The 23,476-nt window shown below is 38.4% G+C and overlaps 2 protein-coding genes across 6 annotated transcripts in view; one reads left to right on the top strand and one right to left on the bottom strand.

Moving 5' to 3' along the window:
* ASB3 (ankyrin repeat and SOCS box containing 3) overlaps window positions 1–23,476 on the bottom strand; it is a 114,887-nt gene that overhangs the window by 75,574 nt on the left and 15,837 nt on the right. For all 4 annotated transcript variants that reach the window (XM_047782090.1, XM_047782093.1, XM_047782092.1 and 1 more), the window contains exons 2-3: window positions 5,129–5,337; window positions 2–160 (exon numbers count right to left, since the gene is read on the bottom strand). In XM_047782090.1, the coding sequence (XP_047638046.1) occupies window positions 2–160; window positions 5,129–5,324 (355 nt within the window). In that variant the 5' untranslated portion in view covers window positions 5,325–5,337. The remainder of the gene's footprint in view (window position 1; window positions 161–5,128; window positions 5,338–23,476) is intronic.
* On the top strand, window positions 8,629–18,906 carry CHAC2 (ChaC glutathione specific gamma-glutamylcyclotransferase 2). 2 transcript variants are annotated; one of them, XM_047782095.1, is made up of 3 exons: window positions 8,632–9,087; window positions 15,639–15,674; window positions 17,960–18,906. In XM_047782095.1, exons 1-3 carry the CDS (start codon window positions 8,953–8,955, stop codon window positions 18,356–18,358), a joined length of 570 nt encoding a protein of 189 aa, XP_047638051.1. In that variant the 5' UTR covers window positions 8,632–8,952; the 3' UTR covers window positions 18,359–18,906. The 2 variants fall into 2 exon arrangements, with proteins under 2 accessions (XP_047638052.1, XP_047638051.1); XM_047782096.1 differs by lacking the exon at window positions 15,639–15,674 and having other exon boundaries at window positions 8,629–9,087.

Below are 23,476 nucleotides of genomic sequence, written 5' to 3'. Positions count from 1 at the left end.
CCTAAAAACAGTGGTGTGGTTTCCTCTAAAGTAGTTGCATTAGGATCTGCTCCAGCTTCTAAAAGAATCTGTATGATTTTCCAATGTCCTTGACTTGCAGCAAGATGTAATGCAGAGAAGCCCTCAAAAGTCTTTGTCTTAATGTAGTTTTCAGAAGAATCTATGAAAGAATAAAAAATTATCAACATGGATATCATTCCATGTTCTGAGATTAAAAAGCAAAGATTACATGAAGAATTTAATAAATAATAAAAGATAATCATAAATGGGAGATCTCGCCTTGTCTCATAGTTTAAAACTCTCTGGAAAATCAAGAAAAAATTCTAACAAGGGTCACAGTGTAAACAGCTCTCCAGTATTCTTAACACATAAATTCTGCACACACACTCTTTCTCTTCTCTAATTTTTGGTAACTGGGGGAAGGAGAATGGCAGGGATTGAAAGGTAACACAAAAGCAAGATCAAAAGAGGATCAAGCACCAAAGATTTGCTTAAGCAAGATTTACTGAAATATTGATAAATTTGATTTTTTATTTCTAAGTTTCCTTGACAGAAATGATCTCATCTCTAGCATTACCTCCTTATACTCAACTAAAACTCAACTAAGATGAAGGTAGTTTAAAATACTCTTTTTCTAATCTAAAACTACATTCTAATTGTTAATGAACATTGCATTTCTAAAATGATAAAACAGAGGACTTCCCATGTAGCTCAGTGGGTTAAGAGATCCAGTGTTGTCACTGCAGTGGCTCGGGTCACTGGTGTGGCGTGAGTTCGATCCCTGGCCCAGAAACTTCGGCAGGCCACAAGTGCAGCCAAAAAACTGGAAATGAAAGGGGAAGGAAAGGATAAAATACACTTCAAAGAAATCAAACAGTGGCAATCAATTTATAAGGAATTTATGGGTTAATTTATTTTAGGTTTTTTAGGGGTTATTATGAAAAAATCTCAAGGTTTTAGTAAAACGTTCAAATTATGTTAATAATGTCTACATTAAAATGATTGTAACTTTACACCAGAAGATATTAAGTGACTTTCTCATCTTTATTTCTAAAACAATAAAATTTTTTTTAATTTTATGGCTGTACCCGCAGCACATGGAAGTTCCCAGGCCAGGGACTGAATCCGAGACACAGCTGCAACCTGTATTGCAACTGCAGCAACACGGGATCCTTCCAATCCTACTGTGCCTATGGAGGATCAAACCCTGACTCAAGCAATTGTAGTCAGGTTCTTAATCCACCGCACCTACAGTAGGAACTCCTATAATTCTAAACAGAATAGAAGGATAGGCTGTAAGGTGCAGGGGGAAGGCATTTCTGAGAATAGTGATAAACATAAACAAGTAAAAAAAATTTAAATAATATTTTCGTGAAATATCAGAAAACTAATGCTCCTGACTAAAATAATTGCCTGTTTTAAGTAATTCTTTTAATTGAAGTTCACAGCTGCAACTGGCAGTCTAACCTATAATAATATTCAATTAACATCTTGTAAGCATAAATAAATAAAACAGCCTACAACTTCACAGGACACACAATTGGCAAGCTAGTGTAGTTATAGTTTTAGAAGTTCCTATCACAAAAAACAGTGTTCCTCAGATTAGTCAAAAACTGGTACTTATTCAGAAACCCACAAAACTATAAAGCTAAGTGAAAAATTAGGAACAGACGGTTATGGATACAGATATGCAGACAGCTCCCAATGAAAAAATTTCAACATTATTAAGAATCTGACTGTTCTCAAAATAACAAATTTATTTTATTTATTAATCTAATTAATCCTAAACAAAATATCAACAGAGCTGGTTGTTGGTTATTTAAGTGGTTTTATTCTTGTAAAGTGACTTAGGTTGATAAGAGTTAGGGAGGGCAGGTAAAAATAACAATGAATTTTGAAAAATAATCAAGGAAAATATTGAGGGAAGCCTAAACTTACTATTAAACAATGTGATAAAGTCAGAACAAGTAAAATAATGTGGTTCATCTGGACACACCTCCTTTTTTCCCTGGCCACACCCGTGGCATGCAGAAGTTTCCAGGCCAGATATGCAGCCTTCGCCACAGCAGTCACTTGAGCCACTGCAGTAACAATGCCAGATCCTTAACCTGTTAGGCCACCAGGGAACCACTAGAAGCAACTTTAATCACTATGCTACACTGCCTTATCTAAGGCTCTTCAATATCTGTTACCACACCTAGTATAAAAGTGTAATATTTTCTTAACATGACCTAATAAAAAGTATTATGAATTAGATCATATATTTGTCAAATAAAAATATATGTGCATAATGTTATGATTAATTATAAGATTTTAAGTGACCTTTAGTCAGCAAATGGTTTAATAATGAATGGCATGATTAACTGCCACTGAAGATTATTACTGCCTTTCAAGATGATAAACTTCATGAAATTTCAATACCCATTATACCAAGTTTCCAATACAGGAAAGAAGACAAGCAAATTTGTCATTTGTGCTAATACTTTATACAGAAAGATAAAGAGCAATCTATATATGCATATTAAATTTCTAAGTAATCTACACCACATTCAGTGTTCTTCAAGTTGAATGAGAAGACGTGTATGATTTCCAGGCTAGATTCTGCATCTAAATTAAGATAGCAAAGCAAAGCCCTTCTAACTATTTAAGATTCTTCCATTCTAGCTGTGTAGGCCTGATCACGGTCATACTTAGTACACTAATAAAAGTATGTTTTAGGAATCTCTGGCAGTTCACTAATATTAGGTGAAGTTCAACAAGGATGAAATTACATAATAAAAGACACTTTTATGTATACCAGCTAAGCCACAAAGGAAAAGAGAATTAAAAATCATATAAAACACAGGTATAGCTAATATAAAGAATGATAGAAATGTTAAACTTGCTTTGGAGACTTTTAATATTAATGCACAATACCAAGTTAATTGGTACAGATATAAAGATGGTGTTGTCATCTTTTTTAAAGTGAACAATGGGCTATATAGTTCTTTTGCTTCATTTTAGCTTGATTCTTTCCTATTTTATTTTTTGCTCTTTAAGGCTGCACCCATGGCATATGGAAGTTCTCAGGCTAGGGGTCGAATCAGAGCTACAGCTGCCCACCTACACCACAGCCACAGCAACATGGGATCTGAGCCATGTCTGTGACCTACAGCACAGCTCATGGCAACACCGGATCCTTAACCTACTTAGCGAGGCCAGGGATCAAACCTACATCCTCATGGATACCAGTTGGGTTTGTTAACCACTGAGCCAAGACAGGAACTCCCTAATTTGATTTTTCTAGTCAGTGAATCAGATAACCCAATGTGAGAGAATTTTGGACATTAGTCTCAACTACAACAGAACAACCGAACTCATGGAAGAATAAGACCAAAAATGTTACAACCTCCTAAAATAAGTCATATAGCTGCTTCCTATTAGCCTATTTCCTGTCTCCCTACCCTTACCCTAATCTTTATGCATGTAGTACACATAAATTAATCTAAAATTTATTTCATAATAGTGAATTCTAAAAAAAAATAGTGAGAAAATTTCATTTGATTATTTTTATCTACTATTCACACAGTTAACTATGTGTGGCTCTTATCCTACAAAAATATCAAGCCTAAAAAAAGAACAATAATTAACAATGAAGGTTCGTTTTTGGTGTGCCACAAGAGGAACTCCGATTTTTTTTTGTAAATGGCCGCACCCACAGCATACCAAAGTTCGCAGGCAGGGACTGAATCCGAGCTGCAGCTGCAACCTACACAGCAGCTGCGACAATGCCAGATCCTTTAACCCACTGTGCACTGTGCTAGGCCAGGGATCAAACCCATGCATCCGCAGCCACCATAGCAGTCAGATTCTTTTTATTTATTTATTTATTTATTTATTTGTCTTTTTGCCTTTTTCTAAGGCCGCTTCCAAGGCATATGGATGTTCCCAGGCTAGGGGTTGAATAGGAGGTGCAGCTGCCGGCCTATACCACAACCACTGCAACACCAGATCTGAGCCATGTCTGCGACCTACACCACAGCTCATGGCAATGCTTGATCCTTAACCCAATGAGCGAGGCCAGGGATCGAACCTGCAACCTCATGGTTCCTACTCGGATTTGTTTCTGCTGCACCATGATGGCAACTCCAATATTTTAGTTTATTACATAACTTTTGACAAGTCAACTTCTCTGAGCCTTGGTCTTTTCAACAATAAATTGAGGATAACAATGCCTCAAGAGCAGTTTTGTATATATTAGACAATGTAAATCACATATCTAGTACAAAGCACTGCTCAATCACCAAACTCCATCTCCTGAGTGTCAGACTCTCTCATTTAGTCTCATTTACCGAGCCCTTCAGTCAGTAGTTGCTGGCAACTGTGTAACAGGCTCTGAGGGAATGGGGGGAAAAGAAAAGCTTACAGAATTGGTTTGCAGCACTGGCTGATTTTGTGGTATAAATATTCCCACATGGATGATGTCAATATATGAGCATGAAGTCATCCATATAGAGTTGGAAAGAGACGTGATTCCTCTCTGTCCCATTACTCTTATTTTTTCCACAATGCTTTTACCTTGAAATTTTACAGTGAAATTATCTTGTTTAACTGTTTAAGTACTTACTGTCTGTCTCCGCTTCAGGAATACAAGTACTATAAAGGCAGGGATCTTGTTCATCTTGTTCTCTTCTGTGTTCTCAATAAATATAAAGTAACTGGAAAGAGTACTCAAATACCAGAAAGTATTTAAAAAAAGACTAATTCAAGCAAAACATTCACACCCTCAATTTCAGAAGCACAGTTCCTTTTATTTGGAGAAGGAATAAAGAATAAACATAACCAGTAACTATCACATGCTTAAATTAAAACAGCAGACTGTATGTGCCACATCACCTAGCTCAGACAATAAAAATGGGCCAGGCACAAGCACTTTCACATAAAGGACAACATTTAGAGATGTCCAGCTGGAACACCATACTTACATAATCTAAGGTGGGCAATCTTACCATTCTTAATAACAGAGGCTATTACTGTGTGGTTATGAAAGGTAAACAAAACTACTGTTAATAAGTCATGTATTACCATTTTTTATGTTTTATTAATCCAGATTGCAAGCTCAATTTCCCAGACCTTGAGTTTACCTTACCTGCATGAATTAACATCTGGAGACATTCTACAGAGTTGTGATAAGCTGCTTCATGAATTGGCATCCATCCCCTGTTATCAGCAACATCAACACTACGTCCCCTTTTGAGCAGTTTTCTTAAGACTTTAACATTGCCTTCCCTGGCAGCAAGTCCAACTGTGGAACATGTGTCAGAGTAGGCCTCTGTAAAATCCATCCTTTTGACCAGTCTACAAAACAAGTTAAAAAGAAAACACTACTGTCAATAAAGCAACACTGCATTCCTATAGATTAGCAGATTGCAGTGGATCTGTCTAGCATCTCTCACATAAATGCTGAGGAAGAGCCTGAGGTAGAGATAGCAACCCGTCATGCCATAGCCTCTGCTAACCTAAACCAGGAAGTCTCTGAGGGATTGAGATTCCTTAGAAGGTTCTTATTAAAGACACCAAGGGAGTTTTAAGTGTTCTATCATTCCTTGTCTGAGCAGCTCCTTCCGGTAGGCTTCTGCTCCTGTTCATACTCCAACAAAATGCACTCACTGGTACTCTGCGGATGAGAGAGCTAAATGACTTCAGTTAATCCTAAATGTATACTCTATTATACAGAGATGGATCTAACTACAAGTAATACTGAGCCTCAAGAGTTAATTTTATAGCCCTCTACAGGAAAAAGCTAAATCTAAAAAAAGCTAAAAAGGGAATAAAGGACATTTTCTTAAAAGAACAAAGGTAATTCTAGTTTTCCTGCCCCTGCTGGTCCCTTCCAGAAGGAGATAAACACTCATGTTCTCTTTCCTTGTTGATATAGTCCCACTGACTGAATATGAATAAATGAACAAAGAACACTACAAAGAAAGGGGTCTAGCTTTTCTTCACTAGTCAAAGTTTTTCACAGCATTATTGCCCTCTCCCTCATAATTTCCCTTCAAAATTCACTCAAATTTCCTTGGAGCTAGTATATGATCCCTACAAAGACAATTTCCTGTTATTCACACTATGAGACAGGTTGGGCCAAGATTCTCGGGGAAACAGTTATCTCGCAATGGGCAATACCTCTCAGTAACACTTCAATCCCACCCTCCCTTTTAGTTTTTCCTAAAGATCTTAGAAAGTAGTTCAGAAAATGCCAACACCATGTCTAGTCCAATATAAGTGAAAAACTTTCTAAAACTACATTCTAAATAACTTAATCAGAAAGGGAGGTTTGAGGGAAGAAGTTAAAACACAAAGCATTTCCTGTAGTAAATTTACACTTACCTATGATCACATTTAAATATAAAATAGTAACTGCAGAAACCAATTCTACAGTGAGCCAAACAGCTGATGTGATCAATCTGATTGGATCAATGGTCCATTACTAAGAAAGTGAAGATTTCTTAGAGAAGATTTAGTTATTCAGTTAATAGTTATTTACTCACAAAAAGACAACCCACAGAATGGGAGAAAATCTTTGCAAGTGAATCGACTGACAAGGGATTAATCTCCAAAATTTATAAACGCCTCCTGCAGCTCCATACCAAAACAACAAACAACCCCATCAAAAAATGGGCAGAAGATCTAAACAGACAATTCTCCAAAGAAGACATACAGATGGCCAAGAAGCACATGAAAAGATGTTCAACGTCACTCATTATTAGAGAGATGCAAATCAAAACAACTATGAGGTACCACCCTACACCAGCCAGAATGGCCATCATCCAAAAGCCTACAAACAGTAAGTGCTGGAGAGGGTATGGAGAAAAAGGAACACTAGTACACTGTTGGTGGGATTGTAAATTGGTGCAACCACTGTGGAAAACAGTATGGAGATTCCTCAGAAAACTAAACATAGAACTACCATTTGATCCAGCAATCCCACTCCTGGGCATCTACCCAGAGAAAACCACGATTCACAAAGACACATGTACTCCAATGTTCACTGCAGCACTATTTACAACAGCCAAGACATGGAAACAACCTAAATGTCCATCGACAGAGGAGTGGATCCAGAAGATGTGGTACATATACACAATGGAATATTACTCAGCCATCAAAAGGAATGAAATACCAGCATTTTTTGCAACATGGATGGATGGACCTAGAAACTATCATGCTAAGTGAGGTCAGCCATACAATGAGACACCAACATCAAACGCTTTCATTGACATGTGGAATCTGAAAAAAGGACAGACTGAACTTCTTTGCAGAACAGATGCTGATTCACAGACACTGAAAAACATGGTCTCCGGAGGAGACAGTTTGGGGGGTGGGGGGTATGTGCCTGGGCTGTGGGATGGAAATCCTGTGAAATCAGATTGTTATGATTATTATACAACTACAGATGTGATAAATTCACATAAAAAATCAATTTTGAGCCAATTAAGGAAATTTGAATATGGAATAGATATTTGGTGATTTAATTATTGTTAGTTTTCTTAGATGTAATGATGGCATTGTGGTTATTAGAGAATGTTCTTATTCTTAAAAGTATTAACCAGGGACATACAACTTATTTCAAATGTTTTATATTAAAAAGTAGATACAAGGAAAAAAGTAAAGCAACTGTGGCAAAATGTTAATTACCGGATCCACGTGGAGAGTTTATGAATGGTCACTACATTTTTTTCCCTAATTTTCTGTATGTTTGAAATTTTTTGGAAAAGAGAATGGGACTTTATAACCTGGAGAAAATATTAAAAGATCCGGTTATTCTTAAATTAAGTTTTTCTTCGTGGTATTTTCCTGCTGACTTCTTAAGACTTGTTTTGCAGTCTTTGAACCTGGATGTTCTCATATTCTTTCATAAAGCTAAATCCTCAATTAAGATCATTTGTTAAGGCTTCTGTATTCACATACAGAAACAGACTTGCAGGTCCAAGTAAACTTCCTAAACAGTATTTTGAACCCTGCATATCAAAACATTTTTTAGGATACTTGACCCTTTGGAGAAACTCATGAAAACCATTAAATTTTTCCCCAGATAAATGTACATAGATCCCAAATTTTGTACACAATTTCAGGAGGTCCCACACATGGCTTCTTAAGCCTAAATACAAGCTAAAATCTTTGCCTACATTTTTCTGAGTTAGCTTCCGAGAACACTAAAGATGAATAAAGTCGTTTCACTCGCAAAATTTAAATGTAGAAGCAATTTTTGTTGAAATAATAGCTCTCCCAGTCACAAAACTTAATGAAGTAAACTTTCTGCTTTTACTCGAAAGATTAAAAATATTTTTAATATAAACAAAGCAAAAAACAGGTTATATTCCGAGCTTGCACCTGGCTGCTGTTACACGGGCAGAAAACCAGTTTTCAAAGCATAACAAAATGTCTTTTTAAGTGCCAACTTCAGCCAGCCGTAAACAGCTCAACTCCGTATCTAGACTACACCAGCCGCGACTCCCACCCTCTCTCTCTCCTCCTTCCCCCTCCCTGCTCGAAAAAGACAAACAGTTCCAGTCTTAGAACCACAAATCCCAAAACAAGATTGTGGGTGTTGTAGTCCTTTGCACACAAGCACTGTAGTAAAAGCAGGGTGATTTACGGAGGCTGCTGAAGAATCCAATGCTCAGCATGAAGGAGATCAAAGCTTCCTGATACCCTAAGCAAACAAAATAATCATGTTGACTGAGACAGAGTAGGAAAATATTCCTCGAACTGCAAGTCCCAGCGTGCTTTGCGCCCCCAAGGACGGAGGGAGCCCTTTGCGCCTGCCCAGCCGGTTGCTTGCGTCCGGAAAGCTGAGGTCCCTGCCGGCAGCACAGACACCACAGTGAAGGAGACAGCTACTGCTGCAGCTCCCGCTGCTACCGCCGCCGTAGACCCCTGACACCGCCACCACTGAGGAGGAAGAGCCAGAGAAGGATGTGGGTTTTTGGTTACGGGTCCCTCATCTGGAAGGTGGACTTCCCCTATCAGGACAAGCTGGTTGGATATATCACAGGCTACAGCAGGCGCTTCTGGCAAGGCAGCACCGACCACCGCGGAGTTCCTGGCAAGGTGAGGCGCCAGTCGGTCCCCCGCACATTGTGCCCCCAGAGCCATGCTTCCCAACTCCTGGATCAGCTCGGCGGACCCCAAACCCTAACGCGGAAGGCTGAGCATGTAGATTAGGGATAGTGCTGTTACATCTATCTGTAAATTCCTTGACCACTTGCCCCCACTCCCAAACCAAGGGAACTCCTTTCAAAGCCGCTGGACATGCCGGTGGTGATTAGCTCTAGGGGCAAGAAACGTGGGCGCAAGCTCACACAAGGCTTACTTGCTGGGAGGGGGTCCCACCTCTTGGCAACCACTCCCCCTCCCCCACCTCCAAAAAACAGGAAGGTAAACCTTCCTGCCACCACGGACCTGAAATACTAAAATCAGCTAGTAAATTCAGCTTTTTAGCAATTAAGTTTGTTGGCATTTCTGCATTCTGGCAGACTTTCATTGATTTGAGTTTAAACATGCATGTTATTTCTGGGGTTGCTTTCTATCTTTGCAAAAATTGTATTTCATGACACCTAAGATCACAGAAAAACTAGTTTCCAAAATTACCTCCTTAAGGAGCTTATTAATTTGATGACATTAGTTGTCAGGTACTTCATAAGTTAAATGAGTCCTGTTCTGCTACCTAAATAACACAGTACCAATACTATACTAAATACAGATTCAACATTTTAATGTTTTTTTCTCAGTGGTTCTCCTCTAAATTACAAATGTGAAATGTAAGTTATTTGATCCATTTTTCAGTCAGGCAGGCAAAGACATTCACTCCAATATATGTATACAAAGAAAATAGCAGCTCACTGCTTATACAAATCAGCCTCATTATTGGCCGCAAAACAACTAATCCTTAAGGAAAACTAAATTTTGAGTAACTAGTAATTTGGATAAGTCGAACACTTATTATAATTAACCTCCTAACTTTTAGAAGAGTACAGATTTTTTAAATTGCTTAGATGTACTCTAAAATACTTAAAAGTTATATGAGTCTGGGAGTTCCCATTGTGGCTCAGCAGAAATGAATCTGACTAGCATCCATGAGGATGATCCATGAGGTTCGATCCCTGGCCTCGCTCAGTGGATTGAGGATCCGGCATTGCCCTGAGCTGTGGTGTAGGTCGAAGATGTGGCTCCAATCTGGCATTGCTGTGGCGTAGGCTGGCAGCAACCCAGAGCCTGGGAACCTCCATGTGACGTGGGTGCAGCCCTAAAAGACAAAAGACAAAAAAAAAAAGAGTTATACGAGCCTGGTTACCTCTTATTTTAAGAAAGAAATTAATACTGGCCCAAAAGCACAACATGTAAAATGCTAGAAATCAGATGTAGAAAGAGAGTGAGGTTAATTCCAAAAAATATCTGTAGTCTTACATCATGGAAAGGGAAAGCGAGGAAGGATGTAGCTTGTACCTGCTCATAAATGAGAAATAGATTAAAATCACAAAGAGTTAGAAGCCATTCTACATCAACTAGAGTTGGCAAATTAAGACTTTGGCTTTAAGATAGACAGATGGCTTGAAAGCAGGGGGAGTGATTTAGAACAAATAGATATTTACAGGCCAACAGAAATTTCATGGCCAAAGTATCTCTAAAAATGTTATGAAACAATATTTAAGACTTTAAAGAATTAAGTTAAATAAAATTCCTTTTGAGTTGTCAGATATGAGCATTTAGAATTGCCATTCTGAAGAAAAGCCTTAATCCAAACTTCAATTTTAATGACCAAGTATTAAATGAATATGGTTATAGTAGTAGAATATTTTACTACTCTAAGTCTCAACCAAAATGTATGTTTGTTAAATAGCACACTGGTTATGTACACTATCAGAAATGATAAGAAACTGCCAAGTCAATACAACAGTTCATAAGTCTTTTAAAAAGAAGGGGGAGTTCCCGTTGTGGTGCAGCGGAAATGAATCTGACTAGTATCCTTGAGGATGCAGGTTCAATCCCTGGCCTTGCTCAGTGGGTTACAGATCCAACATTGCCATGAGCTGTGGTGTAGGTTGCAGACTCCGCGTGGATCCTGCATTGCTGTGGCTGTGGTATAGGCTGACAGATGAAGCTCTGATTCGACCCCTAGCCTGCAAACTTCCATACACTGCAGGTGCAGCACTAAAAAGCAAAAAAAAAAAAAAAAAAGTAGCTATAAAAGCTGATGGCTCTCTTTTTATTTAAATATACTAAAATATAAGGCAGGAAAGTTGTGGGAAAAACCTGCAACAGCTAATAGTTTGACATCTATTTTCATTTAAATAATCCATCATAGCATATTAAAGGAAAGCCTAAGTACATTCCCTAAGTCTACAGCTCGGTTTAAAAAAAAAAAAAAAATGGAAGAGTTCCCTTTGTGGCTCAGTGGTTAACGAATCCGACTAGGAACCATGAGTTGTGGTTTGATCCCTGGCCTTGCTCAGTGGGTTAAGGATCCAGCATTGCTGTGAGCTGTGGTGTAGGTTGCAGACGCGGCTCGGATCCTGCGTTGCTGTGGCTCTGGCGTAGCCGGTGGCTACAGCTCTGACTGGACCCCTAGCCTGGGAACTTCCACATGCCAAAGGAGCAGCCCTAGGAAAGGCAAAAAGACAAAAAAAAAAAAAAAGGAAAGAACATTATTTTACTTCACATTTTATCAAATAGATCACCAGCCTACTATAAATATTAACTACCTGACAAACAATATAAAAGGCAACAGGAAAAATTTCCCAAATTAGAACAATGACATAGATGCTACATAGGACCATGTGTTTTATAGCAACATATGCTCCTAGTGAGTTAGTCATCATTACTATGAAATGTGATATTATTAAACAAATGTTACACTCATTTCCACCTACTGCAGTGTGACATTTGTAGGAAAAATACCAAACCTACTTGCTTTACTAAATTATGCTTTCTTTTTAGCTTCATTAAACTTCAATATCTTTCTAAGTTTAATTAAGCATCTCATTTATTTGTAACAAAACTGGCAATTTCTCATCAAATTAAGGATTTTTTATTTTTTTGCAATTTAGGGCTGCACCCGCAGCATATGGAGGTTCCCAGGCTAGGAGTCTAATTGGAGCTACACCTGCCAGACTACACCACAGCCTCTGCAACACCAGATTCAAGCCGCATCTGCGACCTACACCACAGCTCACGCAACACCAGATCCTTAATCCACTGAGCGAGGCCAGGGATCGAACTGCAACCTCATGGTTCCTAGTCAGATTCCTTTCTACTGTGCCACGATAGGAACTCCAAGGACTTACTTAAATGTAAATTTTTTTCATATCAAAGAGAATATATTTCAATTTCAAAAAGAGAAAATATTTAACAGAAGAGATAATCATGAATATTTACTAAATCTCTAAATTTTCTAGATGTAGATCAGAAACATTACTCAATGAAAGCACCCATCATGACTCATATTTCACAACATCCTCCAATCCCATTCAGCTTACAGAACCCCTTCTTTACTTTCAGTGCCCCCCAAAAGCCATTTAAGTGCATTTACAAATTGACATTGTTTCCCAACAGCATATTTATTCTAGGAACAGAGAACTTAAGGTTTAGAAAACATTTCAGAGTAAATCTATCAGCAGTGCCAACAGTCTATGTCTGTATCATCATAAGCAGTCACAGGAATGCATCTATTTTTCCTGTAATGACGTCTAATACATACTCTTTGTTTTTTGTTTTGACTGCCACCACCTACATCCAGGACTTTACTACCTCTCCTCCTTTCAGCAGTTACTACTGACATGTAAGTGGGAGACACCAATGCAAACAATAAAACCTGAAAAGTTCTATAAAGGAAATGAATAAAAGGAGCAATGAGAGTTGAAAAGGAGCTGCTGCAAAGTCTTCTGGGAAGACAGCCAAGCCTTTATGGAGAGAGTGGCGGGAGGATATTCAAGGGATTCTAAAGAAGGAAGGGCATTCTGTACTGCGCACTGGAATATCCAGAGATATGAATGTTTGTAAAGTTATAAATAATTCATTATAGCTAGAGGGGGAAAGTGGTAAGAAACGAGGTTTATAGTTAACTCATGCTAAGGAATTTTTATTTTATCCTGTAGGGTATTACAACCTTGAAAAATTCAAAGCACAGGAGTGAGTAGCCCAATTTTTACACCAGAAAGTTATTCTAGGGCCAAGTAGAGGACAGACTGGAAGCAGGCAGTGAAATGTCTAAGGAGGCAGCTGAAGTATGAACAGAAACCAGATTCAGAACATAATCAGAAGATAAAGCTGCCAAGAATTGGTGACTAGGCTGGAAGAAAGGGGAAGCAAGGAAACATGGAGTGCAAAACTTGTCCCCTAGACCACTAACGTTTCTTACTCAGTCTACCTACTTCCCACTCGGACATGCATACTGTATACTTTATTATCATACTGCTCTTCCCAAAGCACTTCTTTTATCATGTCAGTCACCTACTACTCAAGTACAACAGCTCATTTCCATTTTCTCCTAAATTTCAGTGGCTTATTTTCCACTGTCCCCCAATTTCAACTGCAATCTTTGGCTTTTCAAATCTGACTCTATCCTTCTCCAGTTACCTTTCTGAATCATCTTAAGTACATGGAGGACACTCTTCTAAAAGTCAGACACTTTGCCTAGTGTAATTCTGCTTCTGGACCCTCATTCAAGAGTCATGAGTCATTACCCTTTTGACAGAATTTTGTCTTTCTTTCTGACCACTCAAGATAGAAAATTCTTACTACATTTAATAAACAGCATACATCACAGTCCTTAAGTATCTCTACTATTTCACATATTAAATTCATATTCCAGAATTACAATGTAAACTCTTGAAAGCAAGAATCAAAGTTTTATATTCTCTACGACACAGAGTAGGTATTCAATAAATATTTCCAAATTCACTTTGAGGAGTTCCCATCGTGGCTCAGTGGAAACGAATCTGAAGCATTCATGAGGATGCAGGTTCAATCCCTGGCCTTGCTCAGTGGGTTAAGGATCCAGCAATGCCGTGAGCTGTGGTGTTGGTCACAGATGCGGCTCAGATCTGGTGTTGCTGTGGCTGTGGTGTAGCCTGGCAGCTACAGCTCCAATTCAACCCCTAGCCTGGGAACCTCCATGTGCTGCGGGTACGTCCCTAAAAAGACAAAAAAAAAGAAAATTCACGGAGTTTTCCGTCATGGCGCAGTGGTTAACAAATCTGACTAGGAACCATGAGGTTGCAGGTTCAATCCCTGGCCTTGCTTGGTGGGTTAAGGATCTGGTGTTGCTGTGAGCTGTGGTGTAGGTTGCAGACGAAGCTCGTATCCTGTGTTACTGTGGCTCTGGCATAGGCCAGCGGCTACAGCTCTGATTAGACCGTAGCCTGGGAATCTCCATATGCCACCTGTGCGGCCCTAGAATAGGCAAAAAGACAAAAAAAGAAAGAAAATTCACTTTGAAATTGAAGGTAATATAGCAATACCTACATGACCCATACCAAAATAGATATTCACTGGAGCATTACCTAAATAGAAAACAAGTCAAATATAAGTATCCAACAATACAAGAATAGGTCACTGATGGCAGAATATTATCCAACTATTAAAATTATGATAAGACCTAATACAAAAATATAATTAAAAACATAACCACAAATCCCAGGTGTTCTATGATTATGAATTATCTATACAAATCGACAGAAGGAAAGAGCAACAAAGATGACACAAATATCTGAATGATATAGGCTATGTGCCACACAATAGACTTACAAGAAGGTAAAATTGTGGCTTACAACTCAACTTTCTAATGAAAACACGTCAGTAGATACACAACCTTTAGCACCACGTTGGAATTTTATTACTTTTTAAAACACAAATTCTCAGCTCCAGACCTACAGAATCAGAAACTACCTTCAGGTATTTCTGATCTACATTTAAATTTGAGAACCACTTCTCTATAGGAAAGTACCCTGGAATGTCATATTTTGTTCCCTGGTAAAATCATAGCAATATTTTTTTTTAAAAGAAAAAAATAATCAGAACGTTTATTTATAATTGCTTCTTCCTTTTGCTTTTCATTTTAGATAAGCCTTAGTCACAGTTGTGTTTAATATATCAATTTTAAGTGCACATAATATACCCATTATATACAAATTAGAATCTTTTAGAAAGGCCAAGATAGTCTGGATAAGGTAGATCCTCTTAATTCACTTTAAAATTTATCACAAAAAATAAGTACCTTTAAAAGTACTTAGTATTCGGAGTTCCCATCATGGTTCAGCAGAAATGAATCTGACCAGTATCCATGAGGACACAGGTTTGATCCTTGGTCTTGCTTTGTGGGTTAAGGATCCAGTGTTGCTGTATGCTGTGGTACAGGTCACAGACCTGGCTCAGATCTCACGTTGCCATGGTGCAGGCCGGTGACTCTAGCTCCGATTTGACCCCTACCCTGGGAACCTCCATATGCTGTGGTTGCGGCCCTAAAAAGTCCGAAAAAAAAAAGGACCTAGTATGAGCAAATGAAGTTAAAATATTCCACGTCAATAGTAAGTTGCTAATGCTCAGTTAGTTAATGAACTTTAATACAGGAAAAAAAATTTTTTTTCTTACTTTTTTTAAAACAGCCTGGAAGAGTTGTGACTCTTGTTGAAGATCCTGGGGTATGGTATAATTTTCTTTTTTGTATAATCTTTAATCATTAAATGTTAAGATTTTTCTCAGTTTTAATAATCAATGAAATTTTATTAGTTTCACAGACAATGTGAACTATGCTGAGACTAGAATTCCTCCCTGTATTTGTTCAGTTTCCTTTCATCTGTTGGGAAAAGTCAGAAGGCAGAATTCAAGGTAGACAACAAAATAAAACCATGGCATGTAGTCTCATAGTCTCAATGAGTTTGTAGATAGAGAATTTTGTGGTCCCTTTTGACATTAATGGAGCGAGCCCACAGACAGCCAGACTAAGAATCACATGGAACCAATAAAGCTTTCCTCACCTTTGCTGGGAGTCTGACATTTCAGCAAAAATCAGTCCTGATACCACTTTCTTTACTGCCTCATTTTATCAACAGCACAACAGGTTTTTTTAAAAAGTTTGGAGCACTAGAAAACATATATTTACCTGATAATTCTATGTTTCATAAATATTTTCAATCACTGAAGTACAGATTCAATCTTTTTATTATGAGTTAAATATTTAACTTTAGAAAGGGCTTTGATATAAAAAAATCAAGTGGCTATCAACAGCAGATGAATAATGCTGAGATTAACTGCTTTCATAACTTACATTAGGAAAATCATCTATAAAAATGGCTTCAAACTGGTTAACCCTATTAATTAGGGTTAATAAAAGGCACTTTGTTTGTTTTTTGTTTTCTTTTCAGGGGCACACCCGTGGCACATGAATTACCCCAGCTAGGGGTTGAATCAAAGCCACAACTGCCAGCCTATGCCACAACCACAGCAACACAGGATCTGAACACTATCTGCAACCTACACCATAACTTGGAGCAACTCCTGGTCTTTAACACACTGAGCAAGGCCAGGGATCAAACCCACATCCTCACAGACATTATATTGGATTCTTTTTTTTTTTTAATTTTTTATTATTCAAATGAATTATCACATCAGTAGTTGTATAAGGATCATAACAATTATATTGGATTCTTAACCCACTGAGCCATGGCAGAACTCCAGACACTGTTTCTATAGAATGTTAATTCATTCAAGGTGCTTAGCAACTTAAAGTTTAATAATAAAAGTTTAATAATTAGTTAATAAAGGTTGCCAAGAAACTAGAAAATCTGTTTTATGAACTATATAAATCTTGCTTATTTCACAAGATATTTTATTAACACTACCAAAGAAAATCTTTGCAGCTAAAGTACACTGCTTTTACTGACAATGCATGGGCTCTCTTGACAAAGAGGTTACTATTTAGTATTCTGGATGGAGTCATTTACAAACGATATCTGAAAGTTTAGGCAGTGAAGAAATGAAGGGGGAAATGAAACTCTTGTCTTAATAGTTGATTACCAGAGTTCCCTGGTGGCCTAGCAGTTAAGGATTTGGCGTTGTCACTGCTGTGGCTCAGGTTCAAACCCTGGCCTGGGAACTTCTACGTTCTGTGGGCACAGCCCCCCACCAAAAAAAGTTGATTACTTTATTACAGAGCATTTAAAAATACAGAACCCTTTCTGCACATAGGGGAATACTTAGTATATAAAAAGATAAGTGATGCTACAACTGTAGCTGAAGCGGACAAAGGATCAAAGCCCTCCTAGCCAGCATACCAAGACTTATTCCCTGACAGCCCTGAGGTGGGCTTCAGGGTGGCTATAACACTCCATGAAGCAATTTGGAAACTACTGCCCCATACCATTGGTGAAATGTTAATGATTGAAGGCTTTAGAGCTATATTTTTAGTGACCAAATGAAGACTTAATATGTTTCCTTTCAGTCCCATTAATTAAAAGAATAATTTTCAAAAATTTAAGCAAAGATAAATATCCTGATATGCAAGGAAATTAATTATTCAGAATAAAGAATTTAAAGTATCAATTCCTGGCATTCCCATTGTTACGCAGCAAGTTGAGGATCTGGCATTGTCTGCAGCAGCTCACATCATTGCTGAGGTGCTGGTTCAATCCAACCTAGCACAGAAGGTTAATGTAGGTTAAGGATCTGGCATGGCCAAGCTGTAACATAGGTCACAGCTGTGGCTCGAATTCCATCCCTGAACCAGGAACTTCCATATGCAGGTGTGGCCAAAAAATAAAGTGCTGACTTCCTTTATTGTTTAATATATACCTCTTCAGTGCACTTTAAGTGAAGCAAAGCAAAATTGCTTCATTGATTTCTAAGAATATACAAGATTATTAGATCGTAATACATCTTTACCTACTTTAACCTTGTAAATACTAAATAACATATTATTTTTCAACAGGGCTGTGTATGGGGTGTTGCTTACAGACTGCCATTAGGAAAAGAAGAAGAAGTAAAAGCGTACCTTGACTTCAGAGAGAAAGGAGGCTACAGGACCACAACAGTCAATTTTTATCCAAAAGATTCTACAACAGAACCATTCAGTGTGTTGCTATATATTGGAAGATGTGATAATCCTAATTATCTTGGTCCTGCACCTCTGGAAGACATTGCTGAACAAATTTTTAATGCAGCTGGTCCGAGTGGAAGAAATACAGAATATCTTTTTGAACTTGCAAATTCTATTAGAAGCCTTGTGCCAGAAGATGCAGATGAGCATCTTTTCTCTTTGGAAAAATTAGTTAAGGAACGTTTAGAAGAAAAACAGAACTTCAGTTGCTTAAAAAGACCTAATCATTGAGAGTTTTTGTCTTCAGAGAATAGCTTCACTGCACAATGGCAATATGATTTTAAACATTTTTACTGGAAGATCTTTGCTGTGTTTAATGTTGTAGTCGAGATATCATCAAAATTTATAGTTTAATTGCAAGTGGCCTAAAACACATACATATGCCAAATATTGGGCTATAGTTAAAGAAAAAATTTGTTTCAATAATATAATGATTTTGCAACTATATGACCCTGAATACTTGCTCAAAAGAAGTGAGTTCTTTAGAAAAATACAATGAAGGACTCAGTTCAGAACTTGTTTTTATCTGAATAAATATATTTCTGTTGTTTCATATTACAATATTATTTTGAAATTGTAGAGAATTAAACCAAAAGTCCAGTAAACATAATAAGGTTATAACTTCAATGTATCCCCACACATTAACTCTGTAACTGTTGTTTAAAATACATAAGTGTAAAATAAGAAGTAACTAGAAATGTATGGTAATATAGAAAAAATTTTGGCCTTGATTGTGAATTTCCTTGTTTAGGTATTAAATAAGACCCTTCCCAATTTAAGTCAAAAATTTTAGCATTTTAATTTAAAATTTTCCTTGGAATTATAATGTACTACACCTCTGCTTTCTGAATAAACATATTTTACTACATGGAGGAATTTTGGCTAAAAAAGCACAAATTACATTATACAAATCACATCTACTAACAATGTAGTCTATCATTCATTTTTATTATACTGAAACTTTAAAAAAAAGAAACATGTCCTTTCTGATATTACAAATTAACAGAAACATATATAATGAAAGTTTGCTGTTTGAAATAGCCTTCAGAATTGTGATTTTTTACAGTAAGAAGGGACATTACCTGATCATTTGCTTCACAGCTTTTTATTACCTCCTTATATCTTGTTACCTAACAACAGTATTCACTGAATAGTGCTGATGATGCTACTCACATAGGAAACCTATACATGTACATTATTAACTCATACAGAAGTAACTTTCATTCAGACTAATCAGTATTTGATACTATAGGTGATTTTTCTCATCAGGACATATAGTCTTTAAAATCTTTCAATTTTAAAAGAATTTCAGTATTGCACAAAATCTAGTATGAACCTAATAACTAGTATGGAACTTTTTCATGTAAATTGAAATAATGCCATCCTACATAGTAGAAACAGTAGTCCTTTTCATGTTTTTTTAAACCTATTAAACCTGGTAATTTACTCAGCTACGTAACTATTTAAAATATTTTCCTTCGGAGTTCCCGTCGTGGCGCAGTGGTTAACGAATCCGACTAGGAACCATGAGGTTGCGGATTCGGTCCCTGGCCTTGCTCAGTGGGTTAACGATCCGGCGTTGCTGTGAGCCATGGTGTAGGTTGCAGACGCGGCTCGGATCCCGCGTTGCTGTGGCTCTGGCGTAGGCCGGTGGCTGCAGCTCCAATTAGACCCCTAGCCTGGGAACCTCCATATGCCGCGGGAGCGGCCCAAGAAATAGCAACAACAACAACAACAAAAAGACAAAAAATAAAATAAAATAAAATATTTTCCAACATTTTCAATATTAGTTTTCTAGAAGTCATTTCACTTGTGCGCAACAGGAAGGGTACTAACATTCATTAATGAATATCTCATAAGGATGTGCTAGACACTTTACATACAAAGCATCCACTAAGCTTGTTTTCCATAGTAACTTGCACACAGTTACACATCTACTAAGTAGAAGTCCATGTCTCTCTGCACAAGATCTTTCCACAACATGTTTAAAAACCCACTTGAATTTAACCATCTTTACTACCCTGCATCTTTTTTTCAGGAGGCAAACAAGATTAATTTTTGTGTAATGAAATAGTACATGACTTCTTACATACAGATGTTAATTTTGATGGATGCATAAAGATTCCACAAATATAATGAGCCTACCCAAGATTCACATGCCATGGCTCAGAATTGCATGTTAAAAGCTGGATTCAGAGATCCATCCTTAATTTTACAAACAAACCTAGGTCAAAAGGAATTTGTGATTCTGCAAAGTGATTCTTCTACCACTTAATATATAATTGTTATGAAATATCAGGGGAGAGGGATTACTTAGGGATCCTCATTTATATGTCTTTCCAAACTTTCAGTTAGAAGTTTAACTGGAAAATATGCATGTGGTAGAGTCCGTGTCATGATTCAGCAGTAACAAAACCAACTAGTATCCATGAGGACAGGGATTCAATCCCTGGCCTTGCTCAGTGGGTAAGGATCCAGCATTGCCATGAGCTGTGGTGTAGGTCACAGACATGGCTTGGATCCTGCATTGCTGTGGCTGTGGTATAGGCTGGCAGCTGCAGCGTCAATCAGACCCCTAGCCTGGGAACTTCCATATGCCACGGGTGCAGTCCTAAAAAAAAAAAAAATACACATGTGGTTTATACTCAACATTTATAGGGAAGCCATGTTCCAAAGAAGCTAGGGAAAAGGACATTCATTTTCATTGTGATAGGGAAACACACAACTAAAATGGAGAAGATAAACAATACTAAATTAGAGACAAGCTAGGGTTTGGAGCCACCAAGCCAGTAAGAATCATAAAGGTATTAACTCAGACTCTCATTCCTCAGAGAACAAATGTTAGGTTTTAAGGTTTATGAATTTAAGTATGAATATAAATCTACACTGAGAAAAGAAACTTTTAATATAAACCTCTAAATGCAATAGATTTTTAAAAGTAGGTCTTCTGACAAATTAAGAAAACAATCCCATTTACCACTGCATCAAAAAGAATAAAATACCAGGAATAAACCTACTTAAAGAGACCTATATTTCAAAAGCTATAATAAGCTGACGAATGAAATCAAAGTCAATACAAACAGAAAAATATACCATGCTCTTGGGCTGTCACAATGATTGTGCTAGCCAAGGCAACCTACAGATTCAATGTAATCCCTATCAAATTACCAAATGGCATTTTTAATAGTACTAGAACAAAAAAAATTTTATTTGTATGGAAACACAAAATACCCCAAATAGCCAGAGTCTTGAGAAAGAAAAATGGAGATGGAAGAATCAGGCTCCCTGAGTTCAGAATATACTGCAAAGCTTCAGTCATCAAAACAGTATGATACTGGCTTAAACACAGCCATGGACAAGTAGAACAGGACAGAAAGCACAGAGATAAACCTACACACCTATGGGCAACTAATCTATGACAAAGGAGGCAAGAATATACAATGGAGAAATAATAGTCACTTCAATAAATGGTGCTGGGAAAACTGGACATCTACATGTAAAAGGAAGTAGAACATTTTCTAACACCTATACAAAAAATAAACTCAAAGTGGATTAAAGACCTAAACATAAAACCGGATACTATAAGACTCTACAGGAAAATATAGGCAGAGCACTGTTTGACATAAATCATGGCAGTATCTTTTTGGATCCACCTCCCAAGTAATGAAAATAAATACAAAAATAAATCTAATAAACCTAATTAAGCTCAAAAGCTTTTGCACAGTTGGAGTTCCCCTCTGTGGCACAATGGAGCACAACACTGGGACACAGGTTAAATCCCTGGCACAGCACAGTGGGTTTATGATCCAGCATTGCCACAGCTGTTGTGTAGGTTGCTATCACAGCTCAGACCTTATCCCTGGCCCAGGAAAGCAATATGCCATGGGAAAGCCAAAAAAAAAGAAAAAGGAAAAAAAAAAAAGCTTTTGGATAACAAAGGAAACCATAAAGAAATAAAAAAGACAAACCACAGAATGAGAGAAAATCTATGCAAATAAAGTGACCAATAAGGAATTAGTCTCCAAAATATACAAACGTACCATGCAGTCTACATCAAAAAAAGAACCCCCCCCCCAAAAAAGAGGCAGAATATCCAAATAGATATTTCTCAGATCTCCCACTGTGGTGCAAGTGGGTTAGGAATCCTACTGCAGTAGTTTGATCCTTGGCCTGGCACAGTAGGTTAAAGGATCCAGCACTGTGTCAGCTGCAGCATAGTTCACGATGTGGCTTGAATTCAATCCTGGACTGGAACTTCCTCATGCCACAGGTATAGCCATAAATTTAAAAATAAGTAAATAAATTGAGAGGACAAGATGGCGGAGGAGTAGGGGGACACTCTTGCCCTCTCCCACAAACACAACAAAAAAAGCACATCTACAGAACAAATAACTCACACAGAACAGCAACCAATCGCTGGCAGAGGAACCTAAACTCCAATAACGGCAAGAAGTTCGTGACATTACTAGGCAAAACAAGAGAAAAGAGGAGAGTGAGAGAAGGTGAACCCGAGCTGGACAGGCGCTCCCGAAAGGGAACTGAGGAGGAGAAAGGGATCCCGCACCCTGGAAAGTCACCTACACGGGGGAAAGATCAAATGAACCGGAGGAATCTCCAGATGCAGAGAAGAGTGTAGCAGTAAGTTGGAGTACTGAAAAGCCGATCAAGAACCGAACGGACCATCTGAACTACGGGCAGAGTCACCAAAAATTGAGACGCCTGGGTGGGGGCTGGGCACCGAGATCTTGGCTCCAGAGGTTAGTCCCCGGGATCGGGCTGGGGGGGCGGGGCGGAGCGGAAACTGCTTGGGAGGTCTAGAAACCATTTGATGGGGCAGAGACTGCCTGGGAGACTAGAAAACAAAGCTGTCGCAGAGGAAGGGAGCAATACTCTAGGGGCGGGGAAGTGGAAAGCCACATCAGAGGGAACCTGGGAGAAGAGCCTGGTCTGTGCCCATGCTGGGGAGGGGAGAGAAGAAGGGGTGGGTTCCCATAGAATACCCCCCATGCCACAGCAAGCTTACAGGCCCTCTAGCTAGCTGAAAGCTGTGCTTCCCAGTGCATCCCCTCCCCCCACCCCCTATGCTCTCGCCGGACCTGGGGCTACCTGCCATCCGGGAGGGCTGGCCTCAACAATTGCCTGAAGCCTACCACCGCAGGGGCTGTCCCTGCACAGGCCTGCTTGCCCTTTGGAGGGGCTACACTTCCCCAGAGCAGCACCAAAAACCACCAGCCCCCAAGAAAGGCCTGCAGCCCAGAAAAGCTAGAACAAGACTAGCCAGGCCGTGAATAGATCTGCCTAATTCTCGGACGGTTTTTCTGAGTAGGGCTGCCCCGGGGAGGAGCCTCT

The sequence above is a fragment of the Phacochoerus africanus genome, chromosome 5, assembly GCF_016906955.1.
Source record: "Phacochoerus africanus isolate WHEZ1 chromosome 5, ROS_Pafr_v1, whole genome shotgun sequence".
Taxonomy (NCBI): Eukaryota; Metazoa; Chordata; class Mammalia; order Artiodactyla; family Suidae; genus Phacochoerus; species Phacochoerus africanus.
This window is presented reverse-complemented; position numbering and strand designations above follow the sequence as displayed.